The sequence below is a fragment of the Pituophis catenifer genome, unplaced genomic scaffold (genome assembly GCF_029215685.1).
Source record: "Pituophis catenifer annectens isolate HBS135680 unplaced genomic scaffold, rPitCat1.0.hap2 SCAF_2, whole genome shotgun sequence".
NCBI classification, from domain to species: Eukaryota; Metazoa; Chordata; class Lepidosauria; order Squamata; family Colubridae; genus Pituophis; species Pituophis catenifer.
In genome coordinates, this window is record NW_027256882.1 from 172017832 (window position 1) to 172037793 (window position 19962).

Sequence of the window (19962 nt, forward strand, 5' to 3'; positions counted from 1 at the left end):
CACTTCAGTAACAGAGGTGGCCTTTGCTGTGATTACAAAATGGGGAAGATTCAAAGATGTGGTCTTTCAGGTATTGCTGAGCCAACTCTCACACTCCTTTGCCATGTTTATTATTTATTTATTTTATTGGTTCAATTTATATGCCGCCCTTCTCCGGAGACTCAGGGCGGCTTACAATGCATTAAGCAATAGCCTTCATACTTTTGTATATACCTGCTGAGTAGGGCTTTGCCCCCCCCCCCAAGAGGTGTTCTTTTTTTATACAAAGTCAGCTTATTGCCCCCACAATCTGGGTCCTCATTTTACCTACCTCGAAAGGATGGAAGGCTGAGTCAACCTTGAGCCTGGTGAGATTTGAACTTGTAGTAATTGCAGGCAGCTGGTATTACTTAACAGCACTTTAGTCTGCTGCGCCACCAAAGCTCTTACGTTGCGAGTTGTAAATCAACATCTCAAAGCCATAGGTTACCCCCACCTTTGATATATAGTACCCATCTACATGAATGATCTCTACTGAGGCATCAGAAAGTTCTTACTCTTCACAATAGTTCAGTAGAACTAGGCTGTCCTTGTAGAGGTAGTCCTCAACTTACAACCACAATTGAGCCCAAAATTTATGTTGCAAAGTGAGACATTTGTTTAGTTTTGCCCCATTTTACGACTATTCTTGCCACATTTGTTAAGGGAATCCCTGCAGTTGTTAAATTAGTAACAAGGTTGTTAAGTGACTCTGGCTTCCCCATTGACTTTGCTGATCAGAAAGTTGCAAACGATGAACATGTGACCCCAGGGTACTGCAACCGTCGTAAATGTGAGCCGGTTGTTAAACATCTGAATGTAAATCACATGACCATGGGGATGCTGCAACAGTCGTAAGTGTGAAAAATGGTCCTAAGTCACTTTTTTCAGTACTGTTGTAACTTTGAACAGTCACTAAATGAACTGTTGTTAAGTCGAGGACTACCTGTATTATCACATTTGTGTATCACTTTAAAACGGGACAGCTTTAAATCTCCCAATAATGCCAGGTCCTCTTGGAGTGTGCAAAACGTTTTGTTTTGAAACAGTTGGAGTACAAATGTGATGCAACTAATATAACCCACAGCCAGTTGCACTGCTTCGTTTTTAACTATTTTAGATTTGGCCAAGGCATCACGGTACCAAAAGACTTTAAATGGAAACAGTGTTTTCCTTCCTTTGTTTAACACCTCTTTTAAAGGAGATGACACTCTTGAATCAGGTTTAGAAGTGAGCAGTGGTGAAATCTAAAATTTGTTACTACCAGTTCTGTGGGTGTGGCTTGGTGGTGGGGGGTAATGTGACTGAGTGGGCATGGCCATTTATTTTTTACTTTCAAAAGCATTTTTTACATGTAAAACCATGTAAAAAATGCTTTCAAAGGGCTCTGACGATCCCAGTTGAGTTGCCTGATCGTCAGAGGGTTTTTAAAAAACCCTCTGACGATCAGGCAACTCAGCTGGGATCGTCAGAGCTTGGATCGTCAGAAGCATTTAAAAGAAAAAAAGCCTCTGATGATCGCGCGGCTCAGCTGGGCATGGGGGGCAGGGGCAGGGATTTTTGCTACCGGTTCTCCGAACTGCCCGCCGCCATCGCTACCTACTCATCCGAGCCGATCCAAACCGGGAGCATTTCACCCCTGGAAGTGAGGCTCTCTTAGCTCTGGCAAAATATTTGCTTAAATCTTTCTCACACTAGATTGGCAAGTGTCAGAAAGTCACTTTTGTCCCTGAACAGTATCATCATCGTCTCGGACTGTCCCTGTGCAAACCTATGAGGATGTGGCCGACACCCCAGTCAGGACTTGCCCAAATACTGCAGGGTCTTCTGCCATGGGTGAGTAAGAGATCTTTAGGTCATTGTGATGCCAACATTCCAGTAGGTGAAGGTATGATACTTTAGGATGGGGAGAATTTTTCAGTATTTGAAACTGAATACACGTAGTTTTTAATTGTAACTAAATCTTGAGTCAATTAAACAGCAATTTTCAGCATCAACAGTGAACTTTTTTCATCAGTTATGTTCTTGCTGCTAAAGGAGAAAATATTGTCAGTATTCTCAGCAAACAGCAGCAGCTTTAATTAGTGAAATGCCCGCTTGACTGTGTAAGACGATTAATAAGCACTTATTTTTCACTATTCATGCTGCTGGTTCCTTCACAGCAGCTAACAAATTGCACAGCTATCCAATTAACTCATATTCATTGTCTCACAAAGTGTAACTCAGGTGTCATTTGACTCCCAAAAATAACCATTAAAAAAAACCTACTTTATGAATAGCTTTTGTTTACTAAATTAACATTTAGAATATTAGGGATTCTAGTAATGTTATATCCATTTGAATTATCTTGATCTAGCGACTCAAGTACCTATTTGTTTTTAGCTGTCCTTAACTGAATTTAAGAAATGTCAAGGATGCTTCAGTATAGGACCAAAAGAGAGAGAGAGAGAGAGAGAGAGAGAGAGAGAGAGAGAGAGGAGAGACTGTTTGTGTCCCAAATTCTGTATCTAAGATGGCTGTGCAGCACCTGAGTGTAATTTGGAGCATGTGAAAGTATTGATAGAGCACCAGTTGACAATCTCTTAGAACAACTAATTTTTTTCCCCTGGGGTTATGTGGTTACTCTCCATGGCTGCATTTGATTTAAGGTGTAACCAAGAAGAGCTGCAATTCCCGAAAAAAGCATTTGATCCTCCCAACTTCAGCTTTCTTGACTTCTTGCCCCTTTGTCACTGAATGTGATCAGTGCATCATGTGGGTCCTACTGATAAATCAAGGGAGACTGAGCGAATAAACACTAATCCTTCTCCATGTTTCATTTATTTCTAAAGTGAGTCAGCCATACTGTTTTGTGCTATGTCAGTGTTTTTCAAACTTTGCAAGTTTAAGAATTTATCTCTCAGAATTCCGCAGCCAGCATTTGAAGAAACAGCGAGGGCTAATTATGGAGGTATCTCCATAAACAGAGCTGCTTTGGACCAGCCTTGCCATAGGTAAATTTCACAAACATGAGCTCCCCTCATTACAGTGAAATTCTCACCACCTAGATCCTAAGAATGCACCCATTCAAAAGAAATTTCTAAAGTCATGTGTAAATACGTCATTGTTGTGTATTAGTCTGGAAAAGCTCCCTTAGCCATTTCTGGAGCTTGAGTAATTCAATCTTAATGTGGAAAAGATTAAGACAATCCAGAATCTTCCTGAGAATGACTTAAGAAACCAAAACCACTCCAAAAGCACTGCATAAAGTTGTCCAGGAAGTGGCAGAGAATCCTAAAATAATAGCCAGGGATCTGCAGGCCCCTCTCACTTTTATTAAAGTCAGTGTTTCATAACTACCACCAGAAAAGCACTGGATAAAAATGAGATTCTTAGTAGTGAGAAAGAAGCCATTGCTTACTAATAAAAACATTGATACTTGTCTCAAGTTTGCCCAAAAGCCACTGTAGTTTGATCCTTCATCAAACAACATTTGATGAATGTAGTTCATCAAATTTCTGAAGGAATGTTCTAGGCAAGATGAGCCAACAGCACAACTTTTCAGGCTGCATGGTCCTCATTACATCTGATAGAAACAAAACACCACAATGCACAATAAAAATATCATACCAATTGTCCAGCCGAGAGCTGGTAGTATCAGTTTGGGAATACTTTGTTTTCTCAGGACCTTAACACTTCCATCACTTCTACACTGTATCAAAGAATTATACATGACTTAACATGGCATGACCTAAATCAAGTAGTTTATATTAAAAGCCCGTTATTTAGCGGAAATAGTTCACCGTAGAAGAATGCCCCAAAATTCCAGTACAGTGATGCCAGAGAACAGTTACCAGTTAAAGGAAGCATTTCGCTGGTCACTGTAGCTAAAAGTGGTGCTAGTTACTGTATATGTCAGTTTTTCATAGTGGCACATTGCATGTTGGATGACTTCGTTTATGGAGAAATAAAACATTAAACTAGTGCTCCTTGTTCACTCAGAGTCCCCCTATATGTCAATAGTACTAACATGAAGTTCTCACATTCAGTAACAAAGAGATGCAACTATTCAGAAAATTTGAAAGAGGGCAAAAACTTCTGCCATATCTACTTGGGTTGTTCAGTCCTTTGGATTTAAATGGGGAGGGATTTTGGTGCATACATTCACACAGTACTTTCAATAACCCCTTTAAAAAGTTGTTTTCTTTTCCTGCATTGCTGGCTTGCAATTCTAGGAAAGAGACAGCTGCTTTAATGAGACGATGACAAGTGCTGTACGAATGCCCCTCCATGTACTGCACAGGATTTGCGTCTTGTTTTCAGCGACATACTGATAAAATGAGAATTAAAATCAAATAGCATGCACTGTGTACCTTAGGCTGAGCTATGTGAGGAAAAATGTAAGGTGCGATGGGCAATAAGTTCATGTGGTGCAATAGGACTGAGTGTTTGTTAGTAGGATTCACTGGGCTAGGGATTTTCCTTTTGTCTTTCACTGTGAGTTGTATTGTGTGTGGGGGTGGGGGTGCACGAAGGGAGGCTCAGCCAATCTGACTGTACACATGTTGTACTCTGACAATAAAGGTTTGAATTTGAATTTGAAAAGGTTAGGTGGGCAAGATCCTTGACAAAAACAACCGAAGCTCTCAGTATGGTGTCTAACTCCTTTCCTATTCTCCCATAGGATTTAACATCCGGATCGGGAAGCCAAAAGGACCAAGAGACCCTCCTGCTGAGTGGAGCAGAGTATAAGCTGTGCTTCTGAGAAGGACACTCTTTAACAGCAGGGAGGAAAGAAGATGGCTGCTGCTTCTACCAAAGAGGAGCACTAAATACTAGATGCTCACCTCCTTCATAAGGAGCAACTATGCAAAAACAGCAAGTTTTTCTGACCACGAAGAGGACAGCTACTATGAGCACTAAAGCTCAGGACATTTCTAAGACCGAATCCTCCAGTTAGAACAACTTATTTTGACATGAACTTTTCTTTACCAGATCTTGTTGGTGGGAGCCAAGAGTGCGGCTGGTTTGGAGATTTTCAGCAATAATGATTTTAGACCAAATACTTGGTATAATCATGCCAGGGAAATCCAGAAGAGTTAGCCAATTAAACTAAATGTATAGCTATTAATGTAATGTTCTCCTTAAGTTGCAGCCACTGAAGTAAGGATAAGCCTTATCAGATGCTACCTATTGTATTTGAGCATTCATGTTGTTTGATGGTTTTGACTTATACAGGATGTGTGAGCCTAAGCCGGCTCAACACTTGGATGGTCTCATTTTCTAATGGAAAGCATAGAAAAAAAGAAACCAGAGCTAAGAGAAAATGATTGTACACAAGTTATAAAAGTTTGGTGCCAAAGAAAGGGTAGCTCCATACAATTACACACTTCCAAATAATTGCGTCAGGAATAGGTTTGACTAATTCAGTCTTCAGAAGAAATGTATTTTGCATGACCCATATGGAGAGATAACTACACTATTTGGAAAGGAATCTCTAATTCACTCTCCCACATGCTCCTCTTCAACAGAGCTTCCAATGTAACTCTGATAACCTGATAATGTTAAGTGATGGTGCTGCATTTTAGCTAAGTCTGTTGTAAACCTAGCCAGTGTGGATTAGTTAATTAACTGCAGCTTAGTGAATTACAACCCAGACATTTGGGGTGAATGCAACGGACACATATAGCAAAGCAAAAAATAACAGACCAGGTAAGGAAAGTCTCTCGCCCCATTCTGTAATCTCTTTATTAGTCCTATTTATATGTTTAAGTAACCTTACTTAAGGTAAGATAGGTACATAGACACCAAAAGAGGGAAGAAGTTATTGTAGAAAAATTGCAGGCATGAAGTAATAAAAACCAATTGGAGGGCTGAGAAAGCACTAGAGTCACGTAATGCTATGGTAAATTACAGTGAACGTGTCTGTCCTCCATCATTGTGAGCCTTAACGACTGCTATTTGACTGTCTTCTTTGCTCCTAATGTAGTTTTCAAAATCAGTTCCCCATAGACATTTTTCAGAACTGGACAGCCAGCTCCAATGTTACCCAGTACGTTTCTGCTAAATAAAAATTTACACAAGTTAACCAGGAAGGCCAACCCAGTCAGAACAGGGAAGTGCAAAAGCCCCTTTCTGCTGGACAAGCATCACGAGTTCCATGTCAGAATGGGGAAGTCCTGGAATGGGTGAGAGCCAAATTTTGACATAAACCAAAAGGATGATCACTCTTAGAACAGGCAGAAAGGGAAAAAAATGTATTTATGGGAGCAAGCTTGAAAAATCCAGTTCATGTAAGGTCCAAAATACAGTCTGCTTCTTTGATGAGGAAGTGGCAGTTTTGAGGCACTGCTACTCAACACTGAGGAATTTTCTCTTCTTGGCTGTGTGAGTATAAGGATGCCAGCGCCACTCCACGTCAGCGGTGCTCTCTTGCTCCAAGGTTCCCAGTTTGATCATATATACTGCAATATAAGAGGAGAAAAGTTTGAGCTGGCTGTCGTGCTCTGTGCTTCAGGGAATAAATCCCACAATTCTGTTTTCAGTCAGTCTCTGAATGTCCACAGAAAATGATTTTTTAGGACAGAGGACAAAGAAAGATAAATCCTATCCGAACAATGGAAAGAATCCTTAAAATTCAGCATAAAATTTTATGCTGTGGCTGAGTTCATACCTGCAGTTAAACGTTAATGGGGTTTGTTAAATTTTGGCTTAGTATGTTGAGACCTAATCAATGTAACACAACCAGAGGTTAGGAAATTGCAATATATGTGAACTCAAACTACCATTATTCTTTAAACCACAGTTAAGTGGCCTAGCTAGCGCACATCAGAGCTTGTTCTAGGACAACGTCCAAACAGCCAGCCAGATATTTCTGAAAGCAAACCCTGAAACCACAATAATCATTCCCAGCATTTGAGTCTCACAGATTACATTAAGCAACGTTATGTTTAAGTTTGAGTCATGAAGTAAGCCATAACATATTGCTCTAAAGTTGAGGAAACCACATTAGAGTTACTGCAATAGGTGAACCCAGTCACCAGAAGCCATTATTGAATGGTAGTTAACACACACACACACACACCCCAATATCACAATGATTTCGATGAACAAAAGCCAAGATTCTGATTTACAAGAAGCCTCTCAGGTTCTTCATGTGTCAGCTAAGATTTGAATCAGCAACTTCTTGATTATTATACATGCTCCTAACCGCATTGTCTTTAGATCAGAATGGGGACAGGTTCATACCAAACTCTAAAAAGGGTGATCCAATCGATTCTAGCGTTCAACAGACATAGCAGTCATTTGAAAAATCTTGTGACCCATAAATATTGAACAATTGTGTTACTGTTTCTCTTCCCTGAAGCAAATGCACAGAAGGGATTTTTCCCCCAGAAGGACAAGAGTCATGGACAAATCTACACACTGGTCCAGTTTTTAAAGTGCATAGTGAAAATCCATGTAATATGTGTTATGTATGAAAGCACAAGCAGCAGCAAAAGATTTTTTTTGCACAGCATTCTCAAATGTGGTGCTCAATCAAATGTGGTAAACTATAATTCTCATAATTTCCAGCCAATGTGGCTGTAGTCTATGAATTACAAGACTTGACCAAACATAATTAGAGGGCTCTTGAACTAAGAAGCCACTTTCTTTTAAGAAGCAATCTTACAGTCAACATCAGCAGAAAACTGTTCCATTATGTCATCTGTAGCACAATAAAGCAAGAATTGTCATAAATGTTGCCTCTTTTTGTTAGGAAGGAAATAAGCAGATTGACTCATGCTAGAGCTTGAGATCCTTTTGAAAAACACTGTTGTCAACTTCAGGGGAAACTGGATTACAGCCCTTGACCTAATTGTGAGAAAAATAACTGAAGACTCCACGTACTCTGAAAAATACTGCAATTTGCATACAGTACACTGTGTCTTATTGCTTTAATTGCCATTTGTTGCAAATAGGGCTGGAGATGGGTGTTTCTTTACTGCAGAGTCAGCCATATTTTAAAAAAAGATGGGGAGAAAGGAAGTAAGATAACAAGATGGATTTCCTTTCTACACGTGTTTACTCAAAGCTTGATATTTCTGATATTGACTTGGAGCTTTTACCTGAAAAAAGCCATTCCATTTAAGCCTGCAATGTAGTGACATTATAGATTAGCTTTGCCCATCCAAGGGATGCTGAACCAATACCTAGAATTCCCAGTAGGACTTGCTCCAACACATAGATTATTCCAAAATCTCTTCCTCTTCTTCTTCTCTTCCTTCTCCTCCTTTTTCTTCTTCAATGTTTTTGATACTTACAATATCAAGTGTCAAATACAGTATCAAAAGGTTGACTTAGCCTTCCATCCTTCTGAGGTCAGCAAAATGAGGACCCAGATTGTTGGGGGCAATATACTGACTCTGTAAACTGCTTAGAGAGGGCTGTAAAGGCACTGTGAAGCGGTACATAAGTCTAAGTGCTATGGCTACAAAGCTGAAGTTGCCCCTCTGTTTGTTGCAGATGTGTTTTCACATATTTTGTCAGCTCCAACGCGCTGTTGGCATGGAGCTGCCATTCTTGGGGGGAGGAACACAGGAACCTCGTTTCAGCCCAGCATCTGCTTTCTCGAGCCTCCCAGGAACTGATAGCATTTATGGGAGGGAATAGCTGGGGGATGACATCATCATGGCCAGCCGGAAATAACAAGTGGATTAACTGTTTAGATGCTGGTTGTAAATACTCAAGAATTAAACATAAGTGGTCTTCGGCGGCGGCGGTGCCTTTTGAAGCTCCGCCAGCCCCGCCGCTTGTAGAGCCGCTTCGTGACTAAGAAGCGGCTCGAAAACTTCAAAAATCTTTAGGATTTTTGAAGAGAGATCGCAGGGCACAGGTTGAGCCCCTGCAACCCCCCCAGGGGATAGTTTCTGGGGAGGGAACAGGAGCAGCTCCCATTCAACCTGCTGGAACTCCGGGCGGCGTGGGACAAGTCTGCATTTGCAGAACAAGCCGGCTACAGGCAACTTTAAATTGAAAGAAAAGGAATCAGCCTTAATAAGCAGCATACCGTTACTTGAACCCTGAAACTCGGAATCGCAAGTATTAGAGTTTTCTTGGCTTTCTAACCTGAGTGAAAAAATGCGGATGAGTGAAAGTGAACTGTAAAAATATGGCGCCTAGCTTCAGAGTTAACGAGCGGGCGAGTGTGGATTGCTGAACTCATCTTGCTTTGTTACAAACTTTCTAAACTGCTACGAAGTTGCTTCGCTTGTAACAAGAGAAATAAGAGAGAAATTTCTCCTTCTTCAATACTGGACTTTGCTTTGCTTTGGTTCTTATTTGATTAAATCTGGGGGACTTTTTTAGAAGTCTTTGTGGAGGTGGGAGAGGAAGAAGAACTTCCCTTTTTAGTAAAACTAGCCTACGTGGCAGGATGGCTTCAAAGAAGCAGGAAGCGAAGGCAACAGGAGGTGGATCTCCCACACATAAAGCACAGCCTCCCCCTGCACAACAGATACAGACTCAGAAAAAAGATTTTGATGTGGGAGATTTAAAAGAATTTATTTCTAACACTTTGGATGATAAATTTCTAAAATCTCAACAGGAGATAGATGATAAACTCCAAAAATCACATCAGGAATTTATGCAGGAAATTAATGAAGTTAAAGATATGGTGAAACAAAATCAAAACAAGGTGACTAAAAAAATATCAGAAGTGGCGTCTGGCCTGGCAGAATTTATTATGAAAGTTGATTCTAAAGTTGAAGAACTTAAATCAGAAGTTAATGTTAAGATGAAAGATAATGATTATAAAATTGCTGATGTTGACAATAAAATGCAAAGAGTTGAAAATGAAATTGTGATGATACAATTCAGGGCAATGGAGTTTGCCATACAGCTTCGAGGAATTCGAGAAGAGGAAAGACAGGATTTGAGACAGGTTTGTTCTGAGGCCCTGGCTAAGATTCTACAAGTTAATCCTGATGTGGTTTTTCACAAAATAGATAAAATTTACAGAGTCAATTCTTGGGTGGCCAGACAAAGACAATTGCCTAGAGATGTGGTCATATATTTTACAGATAGAGAAATAAGAAATGACATCCTGCAAAAATCCTTCTACACCTCTGTCCAAGTGGGGGGCTCACGAATTGGAATTTATAAAGAATTACCTCCTAAAATGCTGAAAACCAGAAAAGAATTTGGCTTTCTTGTTAAGGAGTTGCAAAATTTACAGATACCATTTCGGTGGGACGCCCCAGCTGGTATAATTTTCAGATACAAGGGAGAAAGATAGCGTCTGAATACTGTGGAGAAGGCACAGCATTTTTATACTACTATTCTTAAGGAAAGAACACCATCCCCACGTACATCTACAGTTTTGGAGATTAAGGAGAGTGATGAGAAGCAACCTCAACGAGAACTGCAAGAACAGTCTAAGCAGGAATCAGAGGAAATGCAAGGCGCAGAAGGAGGTTTTCTGGATGAGCCTTTGCTGGAATCTTCTCCAATCTTGGATTCGCTTCAGATGATCGAAGTTAAGGATCAACGTATAACTCGAGCTCAATCTAAGTTACTTAAACAAAAGCAACAACAACAACAGGAAAGACAAGACAAGAAGGCAGTTAAGAGTACTGCACAAGAGACTGGAGCCATGGGGGGAGCAGGATCGAAGCTTTCGGATGACATTCGATTATTCTGCTCTTTGTTCCAGAAAGAGGAAGATGATGCTTAAGTGTTTATCTTGGAATGTGAATGGGTTGAATTCAGCACAGAAACGCATATCACAACTCAAGATCAAAAATACTTGATAAACTCCAAACTAGGAACACATTTTATATCTTCAACTTCGCAAAAAAAAGAATGGTGTGGTTATTTATGTAAATAAAAAGTTAACAGCTAAAGTTATAGAAGCAGACGAAGATGGTAGGTTTGTAGCAATTGAATTGCTTACAGCAATTGGCCAAATTCTTCTGATTGGAATTTATGCTCCCAATCAACAACAGGACTATTTTTATAAGATGTTACATATAAAAATATTGCAATGGGACTATAGATCTATTTTAATTATGGGAGACTGGAATGGAGTAATTGATTCTAAATTAGATAAAAAGAGTTTGGCAAAGTCTAGGATCAGATTACCACAGACTTTTTTTGATATGAAAGAAGATATGGAACTAAAAGATGTTTGGAGAATACATAATCCAAAAGATTTGGACTACACTTTTTTTTTCTGACAGGCACAGATCCTTCTCTAGGATTGACTTTATTTTGTTGTCAGATGATTTACTTGTTAAGACAAAAAGAACAAAGATTTTTCCAAGAACTTTGACTGACCATAGCCCAGTATGGATAGAAATTGAGATGGATAAGGTTGAGAGACGTTCTTGGAGAGTAAATGAGAACTTGTTTAGATATGAAAAAAATATAACAGAACTTAAAAAGCATTTGAAAGAATTTTTTGAAATAAATTTGAATAAAGGTACCCCAATTGAAATTGTATGGGACGCAAGTAAAGCTTATATGAGAGGGGTACTTATTTACATGAACTCTAAACATAGATTGTTTCGACAAAAGAAAAGATCTGAATTGGAAATAGAAATAAAGAATAAAGAACAGTTACTTATTAAAAATCCAACAGATGAAAGAATATGCGGTGCTATAAAACTTTTGAAAGACCAATTTCAAATGCTTATGGCGGAACAAGTTGCAACAAACTTACAATATGCGAAGCATAATACATTTTGTAACGCTAATAAACCGGGCAGATGGTTGGCTTACACATTGAGGAAAAAACAAAGTATACGGACTATTGATAGTATTGATATTGGAGGGAAATTTCTCAACAAAAATTAATTAAAGAAGCTTTTGTGGATTATTATACTAAACTATATGCCAAAGAGGAGGTGCAGAATGGACTCATAGAAAAATATTTAAATGATAAAAGAGTTACAAAAATTACTGATCAACAAAAGGAAAGAATGAATTATCCTATAACAGAGGAGGAGATAATAGTAGCAATTAAACAGCTAAAAACAGCCAAAGCTCCTGGCACGGATGGTTTGACTGCAGTGTATTTGGATGGCATGCTTACTTATTTTATGATGACAAAGTTGATAAAGTATTTAAAAGTCATATACTTAGAGACTCTTTGATGAGAGTTTGGAAGAAGCACCGACTCAAATGGGATTATAAAATACCGCTATGGCTGGATCTTGGTCATACTTTATGGAATACAAATATAATGTCACTCGGGGGGTTTTCTTATAAAGAGGTTCTTTTTACAGATGCGGGCAGATGGCAGCTGAAGACATTGCAGACACTGTTGGACGAAGGGATTAATTTAACTTGGTTACAATATAATCAATTACAATTGAGATGGAAAGAGGACCAAAAAACTGGTATTATGTTGCATGAGGAAGAATTGGTTAGACATATAAAAGAGAAAGGTCCAATGCATATCAAAAGGCTTTATAATGTTTTGTTAGAAAGGGACTCAGAAACTGAATTAGTTAAAGATTGTATGATTAAGTGGGCACAAAATTTTGAAGAACCAGTGATGGGAAAAAATTTGGGTTCAGAATGTTAAATTTACACAGTCGCAGAACCTGAGGGAAAATTTCTATAAAATGTTTTATAGATGGCATTTAGATCCCAAAAAGTTGTCATGTATGTACCCTAATGTTCAGCCAAAATGTTGGAGATGTGAATGTTTGGATGCTACGTATTATCATGTTTGGTGGACCTGTAGGAAAGTTAAGGCTTTTTGGATAAAAATTTGGTGGGTCATGCAGAATGTTTTGAAGAAAAAAATTCAATTCTCTCCACAACTGTTTTTATTGGGTATTGTTAAGGGTTTTACATCGGGTGAAACAAAACTGATATTGTATATGATAACAGCAGCAAGATTGTTGATAGGTAAATATTGGAAAAATGAAGCCTTGCCCACTATTGAGGAATGGACTTTGAAGATGGCCAGTTTTGCAGAGATGGCGAAGATTTCAGCATACTTAAAAGATTGTTCACAAGAGACTTATGAATGGGAATGGAAAAGGTGGATAGAATATGTTCAGAACAAATATCAAACTAGAAAGTATCAAATAGCTTTTATTTGAAAATAATGTATTAGAAATATTTTAAGGTAATGAGGGTAAAAAGAAAAATTATACAGGGGAGGGAGGGGTTCAAGTTTTTACATAAGTGTTATATTAAGGGTTTTTTTTTTTTGTGTTTTTCTTTACCAGTTATGAGTATATTATAGGGAAGTCTGGGGGGAGGGGAGGGTTAGGGAGGGTTAGGGAGGTTGGGAAGTTTGGGGGGGGGTGGGGGGAAAAAAGGGCTGAAAATGTAATTGTAAAACTTTTACAATAAAAAAAAAAAAGAATTAAACATAAGCCAAATTCCGGGTCACATGGGAGGGAGCAGCGTGCATGATTGGGTGGGTGATAATAACTAATGGATTAGTTCTAACTAATGGATTAACTAATGGTGGTGGGAAGCACAGAGCAGTAGCCCTAACAAGATTTTCATCTGCAATTGTCAGTGAGTGCCAATAAGTGATTAAACTAAGGTAGAGCCATCCAGGTTTGTCGCCTTTTATTTCCTTCTGTTTGGAACTTGACATATTTATTCAGTCCACTTGCTAACCAGCTGTCATGTTCAGACTTCTCTCTTTCCCAATCACTTAACTGGATTCCCAATCCGTGTGTGTGTGTGTGTGTGTGTGTGTGTGTGTGTGTGAGAGAGAGAGAGAGAGAGAGAGAGAGAGAGAGAGAGAGATACAGAGAGATACAGAGAGATACAGAGAGATACAGAGACATACACATAGATACACACACAACACACAAATCCAGTTTGATCTAGTGTTTAAGACACCAAGCAGGAGACCCTGAGTTGAAGTCTTGCTTTAGGCATGAAAGCCAGTTGGATGATCTTCGGCAATCATTCTCTCTCAGCCCAGTTCACCTCAGAGTTTTGTGGGGGAAATAGGAGGAGGAAGGTCTATTGGATACGTTCCCTTTCTTGAATTATTTGTAAAAATAATAAAGGTGGGTGACAAATAAATAAAAATGTAGCAGATGCTAAGAGAACAGTGACTCAGTTAAAACTGCTCTGGCAAGTCAGTGATAGAGACAAAGTTTCTGATTACACAATTCATAGTTTGATGGTGATACTTACATTTCATTTCAAACCTTGGGCCAACCTCAGAGAGCTCCACGTTCCGATGGTCAGTCTTCTTGTAAACATGGTGCCTGCCCCAAACAGTATTGGAAAATTACAGAGTAAGCACTGGGAAGAATGAAGAGCAGTCCTCTTCTCCAACAACAGGCTCTTAGGTCCCTCCTCCTCCTAAATTTTTCCGCCCATTAAGCCCAAATCACAGCTGCTAAAACACGGACAAAGGGCAAAGACTTCATTATTTCAAGCAAAGCAGCAAAAGCCACACACCCCCGATATTGGCAAATTTCTCTCCTCATATTTGATGACCAAATCTAAATCAAACTGATAGTTGTCTGCCTTTTCAAGTGGCATCACTTCTGAGGCGATCTCTTCATTCTCCCCATGCCAGAGCCAGCTATGGGATGCATATTTGCATTCAATTCATCCGCTCTACAATTAACACTATCTGTTAACATCTGCATTCATATCTTCTTTGAGGACACTACTAACAATGCAACTTGTTGGTTGACTTTAGTTGACTCTACATTAATTAAACAACAGATAAAACTATATTTTGGTGTTACATGTTGCATGATCCCAACTGCAGCATACCCCAAGTGGAACATAAGCCAGGGATAAAGTTTATTTCTTTATTTACAAACTTTTATCCTGCCCACCATTGGGTACATCAGTGATGGATGGGTATCACACATAAAGTGATTAAGTTGCCCACTAGATTACTGAAGACTCTGCAGAGGCAACTTTCATGATCTATTGTATTTGGAAGCTGGTGGCAATTATTAAATAATGACAATCTCAAACTGATAGCAGGCAGCACTAGCTAAAGAAAAGTGCTGTGGCTTCCCTCCTTTAGCATTTTGAAAGAATGAATAAAGTGCAGAACTAAAGCAAATCCACAAATAAGCCCCCGAATGCCCTCCATGGCTGCCCATCCATTTTATTTCCAAAGCAGCTTGAAAAATGCTCTCTCATCTTTCTTTGGCCTGAGTCTTTTCACATGTGTTGGGACAACATTTACCACAAGTATAGCAATTATAATCCAACTATTCAAAAGGGACCAAATTGCTACCACCCAGAGCACTGTCCATGAACAAGACTTCACAACTGGCACTAACAAAGAATCTAGCACCAGTGAAATTTTGTGTTCTCTTGGCTCCACTCTCATAATCATTTCTGCTCAGCCTCACCCAGAATCCAAACCAGGTACACATACCTGAAGGAGATATAGTCGTCTTGGTTAGCAAAGGTGATGACACGCTTGCTGTCTTCTTTAGGTACTGGAAACAAGTATTTGAGAATGCTAGTGACCTATGAAGGAGAAAGAGGGAAATGCCAGGACCTTGGTGGTAGAAAGTGGATGATGTGTGATGAAAGTTGGAAACAATAGTGAATGAAGTATCAGATGTTCCTGTAGTCTCAAAGTCAAGTTTTCCCTTAATGGGATCAGATTTAAAGAAATACGTAACTGAACACAATTGCAAGATCAGGCCAATAAGTCAGACTTAACTCACATGACAGTCTTTGAATGTGCTTGGCCATGGACCTCCCATAATCCCCAGCTAGAATGATCTTTAGTAACTCAATTAAATACTATTTGTATGATTTCTGCTACATAAAAAAGTGAGAAAACCTCCTGTGATTATGCTGCTTCTCTGATACTCATATCTTTACTTTGCCCAAAATACCATATAAAGAACACTGATGGATCCAGGCTAAAGCGATAATCCTACACTCACCTCTGTAGAATGAATTCCACTGTTCTCAGGGGCTGAGATCACAACATGCTAATCTAGGTCAGTAAAAGATCTAACAGCTTTAACCCTGTTTTTTTTTTTTTTTTAAGTTGTGGCTTAGTCTATTGAACAGACCCAGTGTGTTCAGCTGCTTTATGATACATTTTGTAAGCCCAAAAAACAGCAATCACATTTAGTGACTTTGGCAAACACTTTTGCCAGTAGATCTTACTCAGGATTTTCTGACTTGCCATCCCTCAGATATTTTGCAGACCTGCTAGCCACCTTCTCCGTTTTGATTTTTAACCTCGGTCTAAACAGTTGTCAAACACCAAGGAAACAACATTCTGATCTACCACTTCATCTTACCCTCTGTCCAAGACGGGACGTGACATTGTGGAAGATGAGATGAGGGTTGGCTTCTGACATGGTGCCAATATCTGGGATATCATGGCGCATGACCACGTTGCAGAGGGTGAAGTAGGCAGTGGGGCCAAAAGGCAGGTGGCTAACTATGAGTCCATCTAAGTAATGAAGAAGCAGGGAACAAGAAGCAGAGAAACTAGTTAGGCCCAGTTGCTACCAATGGAAGATGAACCCACTGAAAAAAGAAATCGTTATTATGACACAACCTGATGTGTGGGAATGATGCTTTATCCACCAATTTTGCTTAAGATTTGCTCATACCCAGCTACTCCATCTAGCTTAGCATCATCAGAAGCTTCAGATGGAAGTCTTCCCAACTCTACTGGCACTTGGAGATCTGATCAGTGAACCTAGGGTGCACAGCCTACATTTTGCCACTAAATATTAACTTTTACCTAGGATCAAGTAAGCAGCATACTGGATTTCAGCTCTTGTCAACCTGAGGCAAGCTAGCAACAGGAACTGTTGAACTATAACAAAGTATCTGGAAGGCATTAAATTCCTTCTGAAGAGCAGAGACACTGCCGATAGATTTGACCTCAAACAAGCAAGTTCAGTCTATTTCCAAATGAGCAGAGCTGCACCTTCTGTATGATTCCATCAAACTGCCTTCTTCAAGTCCAGTACAAATGAAATAAAATGACCATTGAATCTCTACTAGATATACTCTCATAACAACAGGTTTCAAAGCACAAGTATTTAGTGTGTACTGTTTACAAATCACTTACCTGGCACCCCTCTATGCTCATGCACCACCAGCAGGTCGGTGACCCCATTGGCTTTGCAGGCACGGACCAAAGCACCCACCTCATGCCTGCCTCGGTTCATTCGCTGGGCTCCAGGGAAAACTAGCTTCACTTCCTAAACAGAACATGGGAAAAACACATGAAATTATAAGCAGCCATTTACAATCAGATTTCTGAGCAGAAGGAACTGATGTCACCGTACCTAATGAAAACACGGGTTAGATTCACTCTACTGATTTTTTTTAAATCTGGAAAGCTTGAGCTGAGATCTTAAGAGGTGATCCCCTGGCACAGTCTCTGTTAAACCATTTGCTTTGACCTCCTAACTGCCCAGGGCTGAGCTGAACTGGGTTTGATGTCTGGCTCAAAGTAAACCTCTTCAATGAGTTTCCCTTCTGGCAGGCCAGTAGCCAGATTTGAACTAGTGCCAGAAACAAGTACTCAAGCCTGCCCCATGAACCTGTTTTCTAAATCCATGCCTCCAACTAAACAGAGCAAAGCATTTGCTGTTAACTTACTTTGGCAAACATCTTGAGGCGAGAGCTGGGGTCACGGGAGGTGGTAACCATAATACGGGGATCCTCCACACCAGCCCAGCGGTATTCGTCATCCACATGACTCGTCACTCCTGCCAAGCCAATATCATAATTACAAACCTTCCCAGAGACAGACAGATTCCCCAGAAAGCATTTAGAGGGCTCCAGGTTGGGTATGGTAGCCCAGAGGTTTGGCTCCAATGACCCACTCACCTTCTGCCCCTCCATCATCAAACTCCAGTGCTTTCTGGAGGACCAGGGCTTCTTTCCGAAGTTCTGTGGGAATCAGGCAGTTCTCTAGAAGGGAAAAGCACAGATGACTTTTAAAAAAATGTAAAAATCCACATTATTGGGTCTGTTATTGGTTCATTTATACAAATTATAATTCACCCAACTTCCAACAACTCTAGATGGTTTACCACTTAAAAGTAAAAATCACAAAACATTATACAAATAATATAACCCTGATTGTAAAGTATAAAAGAATATATAAAATACAATAATTCAAGCAGACTGAATATAAAGAAACAAATAAGGAAAAGAAAAAATAAAACAAATATAAGAATAATTCAATCCTTATGAGGAAGCAAAGCTGAGGTGAGAGGATTCTTCTATTCACCAGCTACCATGCCCATCATTATTTGTTTTAGGTGAGTACTGTAAGAACTGCAAGACCTAGCTCTTTCAATAAGACTTTTGAAAAGTTTACAAGAACAACATTCCCACCTATTTTATTTTTGTATTTATTACAATTATATCCAGTTTTTTCCATTTCTCCTCCAATTTTATACCTAGAATGGCCATCTTTTGAAGTTGGTAAACAGAAACTGTCTGACGAAATGTCAGCTCTAGGACTGAAGTGGGTCTTGAATCTGGGTCTTCCTTATCCTAATACAATCATTACACTATACTGGCTTTCTCAAAAATTACTTTTCAACAATTCTGAGATTGGCTGGCTGAAATATAACATGGCTTCATAAATCAGAATATCCCTTCTTAAAATCCAACCCTTGTTTTATGGCAGACAAGCACTATAAACACTTAGTCTCAAATCTCCATAAAGCTATTAATTCATGGATAACTGTGCACCTAGTCTACCTCTCAAGGTTATTTGTGAAGATACCTTTTGAGGAGAAATCTTGAGTAAATGAAAAGAAACATGGGGAACAATTGTAATAAGTGAGTAAAAAGCACATTGGTTCAATTATAGAACAAACTATATATGCTTTCTTATATATAGGATCCACTAAGTTTAGTAGGGCTTACTTAAAGGCCTCAAGTTTCACGTTCTCACAAAATACAATCCTGTTATATATTGCAATTCCAAGTCATTAATGTGTACCATCCAGAGCCTTTTTAATTTTTTCTTTCTTTTCTTGAAGAGTCCGGAGTTTTTCTTCTTGAGCTTTGCGGTAAAGATACTCCCGCCTCTGACGAGCCTCCCGACGCAACTAAGAAAGTATAAATGCACCAATTAGATTCATTAAGACCATTTTTTTTTCATTTCCCTTCTGACTTCAATATACTTAGCGATGGGAGAAAATGGATCTGTCCTTGAAACATTTGTTAAAAATCCAGAAATTTTTAACTTTTTGAGTTACTGACATTCAAACTGGCCACAATTAAAACAGAGTAAAGCTGTAATCCTACAGCTGCTTCCTTGGGAATAAGCCCCGTCAAATTTAGTTGAATTGCTAAGTAAACATTTAAAGAATTATGGGGCAATTAAAAAAAAAAAATCTAACCAACATTGCCAAGCACTGTAATTCAATATACCTAGAAAGCAACAGGCCAAGAAGCCTGATTAAAAATATAGGTAACTTCTACAGACCATATGCAAAATCTATACTCTTTGCTCCGAATTAGTCTAGATTAGAATGTCTGCTATCCCGAGGCTTCATTGAATCGTTGGACAAAGTCTAAACTGAACTATCTGGGAACTCTGTCTCCATTCTCTCAGCCAGAAAGCAAAACCAATTACTGTTCATTTTTCCAAAAAACAAAAAAAAAAAATACTGCTTGATGCACAAAAACTAATTCTTACCATGATCTCCCTGGATTCCTAGACTCGACCACGTTACGATTTACTTTCTTTCAATCACTTCCGCCCTTGTCGTCGGTTCTCATTGGTCAGGAGAAACGGCCTATAACAGATGAGAATGAAAAACCCAAAGGGAAGCCTCAGGCCCACACCAAACATGGCAGAACAAAGGGTGGTGACGTAATGAGGACGCGTGCCCGAAGCCTCCACTGTGACGTCAATAAAATGCGCGCGCAGATGATGTTTCTGCATAGCGATACCATTTAGATTTATATACCGCTTCATAGTGTCTTTATAGCTTTATAGACTGTTGAGTACCGAGT

The 19962-nt window shown here is 39.3% G+C and overlaps 2 protein-coding genes across 3 annotated transcripts in view; one reads left to right on the forward strand and one right to left on the reverse strand.

Moving 5' to 3' along the window:
• Nucleotides 1-4764, forward strand: part of PTPN18 (protein tyrosine phosphatase non-receptor type 18) — a 40306-nt gene extending 35542 nt beyond the window's left edge. Inside the window, exons 16-17 of the mRNA XM_070935062.1 lie at nucleotides 1756-1854; nucleotides 4682-4764. Of these exons, the coding sequence (XP_070791163.1) occupies nucleotides 1756-1854; nucleotides 4682-4749 (167 nt within the window). The 3' untranslated portion in view covers nucleotides 4750-4764. The remainder of the gene's footprint in view (nucleotides 1-1755; nucleotides 1855-4681) is intronic.
• Nucleotides 4765-5727: 963 nt separating this feature from the next.
• Nucleotides 5728-19737, reverse strand: IMP4 (IMP U3 small nucleolar ribonucleoprotein 4). Of its 2 annotated transcripts, XM_070935063.1 has the most exons (9): nucleotides 19643-19737; nucleotides 18941-19049; nucleotides 17812-17895; nucleotides 17581-17690; nucleotides 17045-17177; nucleotides 16260-16414; nucleotides 15371-15465; nucleotides 14155-14228; nucleotides 5728-6461 (listed from the first exon to the last, which is right to left on the reverse strand). In XM_070935063.1, the coding sequence occupies exons 1-9, from the start codon at nucleotides 19643-19645 to the stop codon at nucleotides 6349-6351; spliced, it is 876 nt and encodes a 291-aa protein (XP_070791164.1). In that variant the 5' UTR covers nucleotides 19646-19737; the 3' UTR covers nucleotides 5728-6348. The 2 variants fall into 2 exon arrangements, with proteins under 2 accessions (XP_070791164.1, XP_070791165.1); XM_070935064.1 differs by lacking the exons at nucleotides 18941-19049; nucleotides 19643-19737 and adding an exon at nucleotides 18865-18923.
• Between the last annotated feature and the right edge of the window lie 225 nt (nucleotides 19738-19962).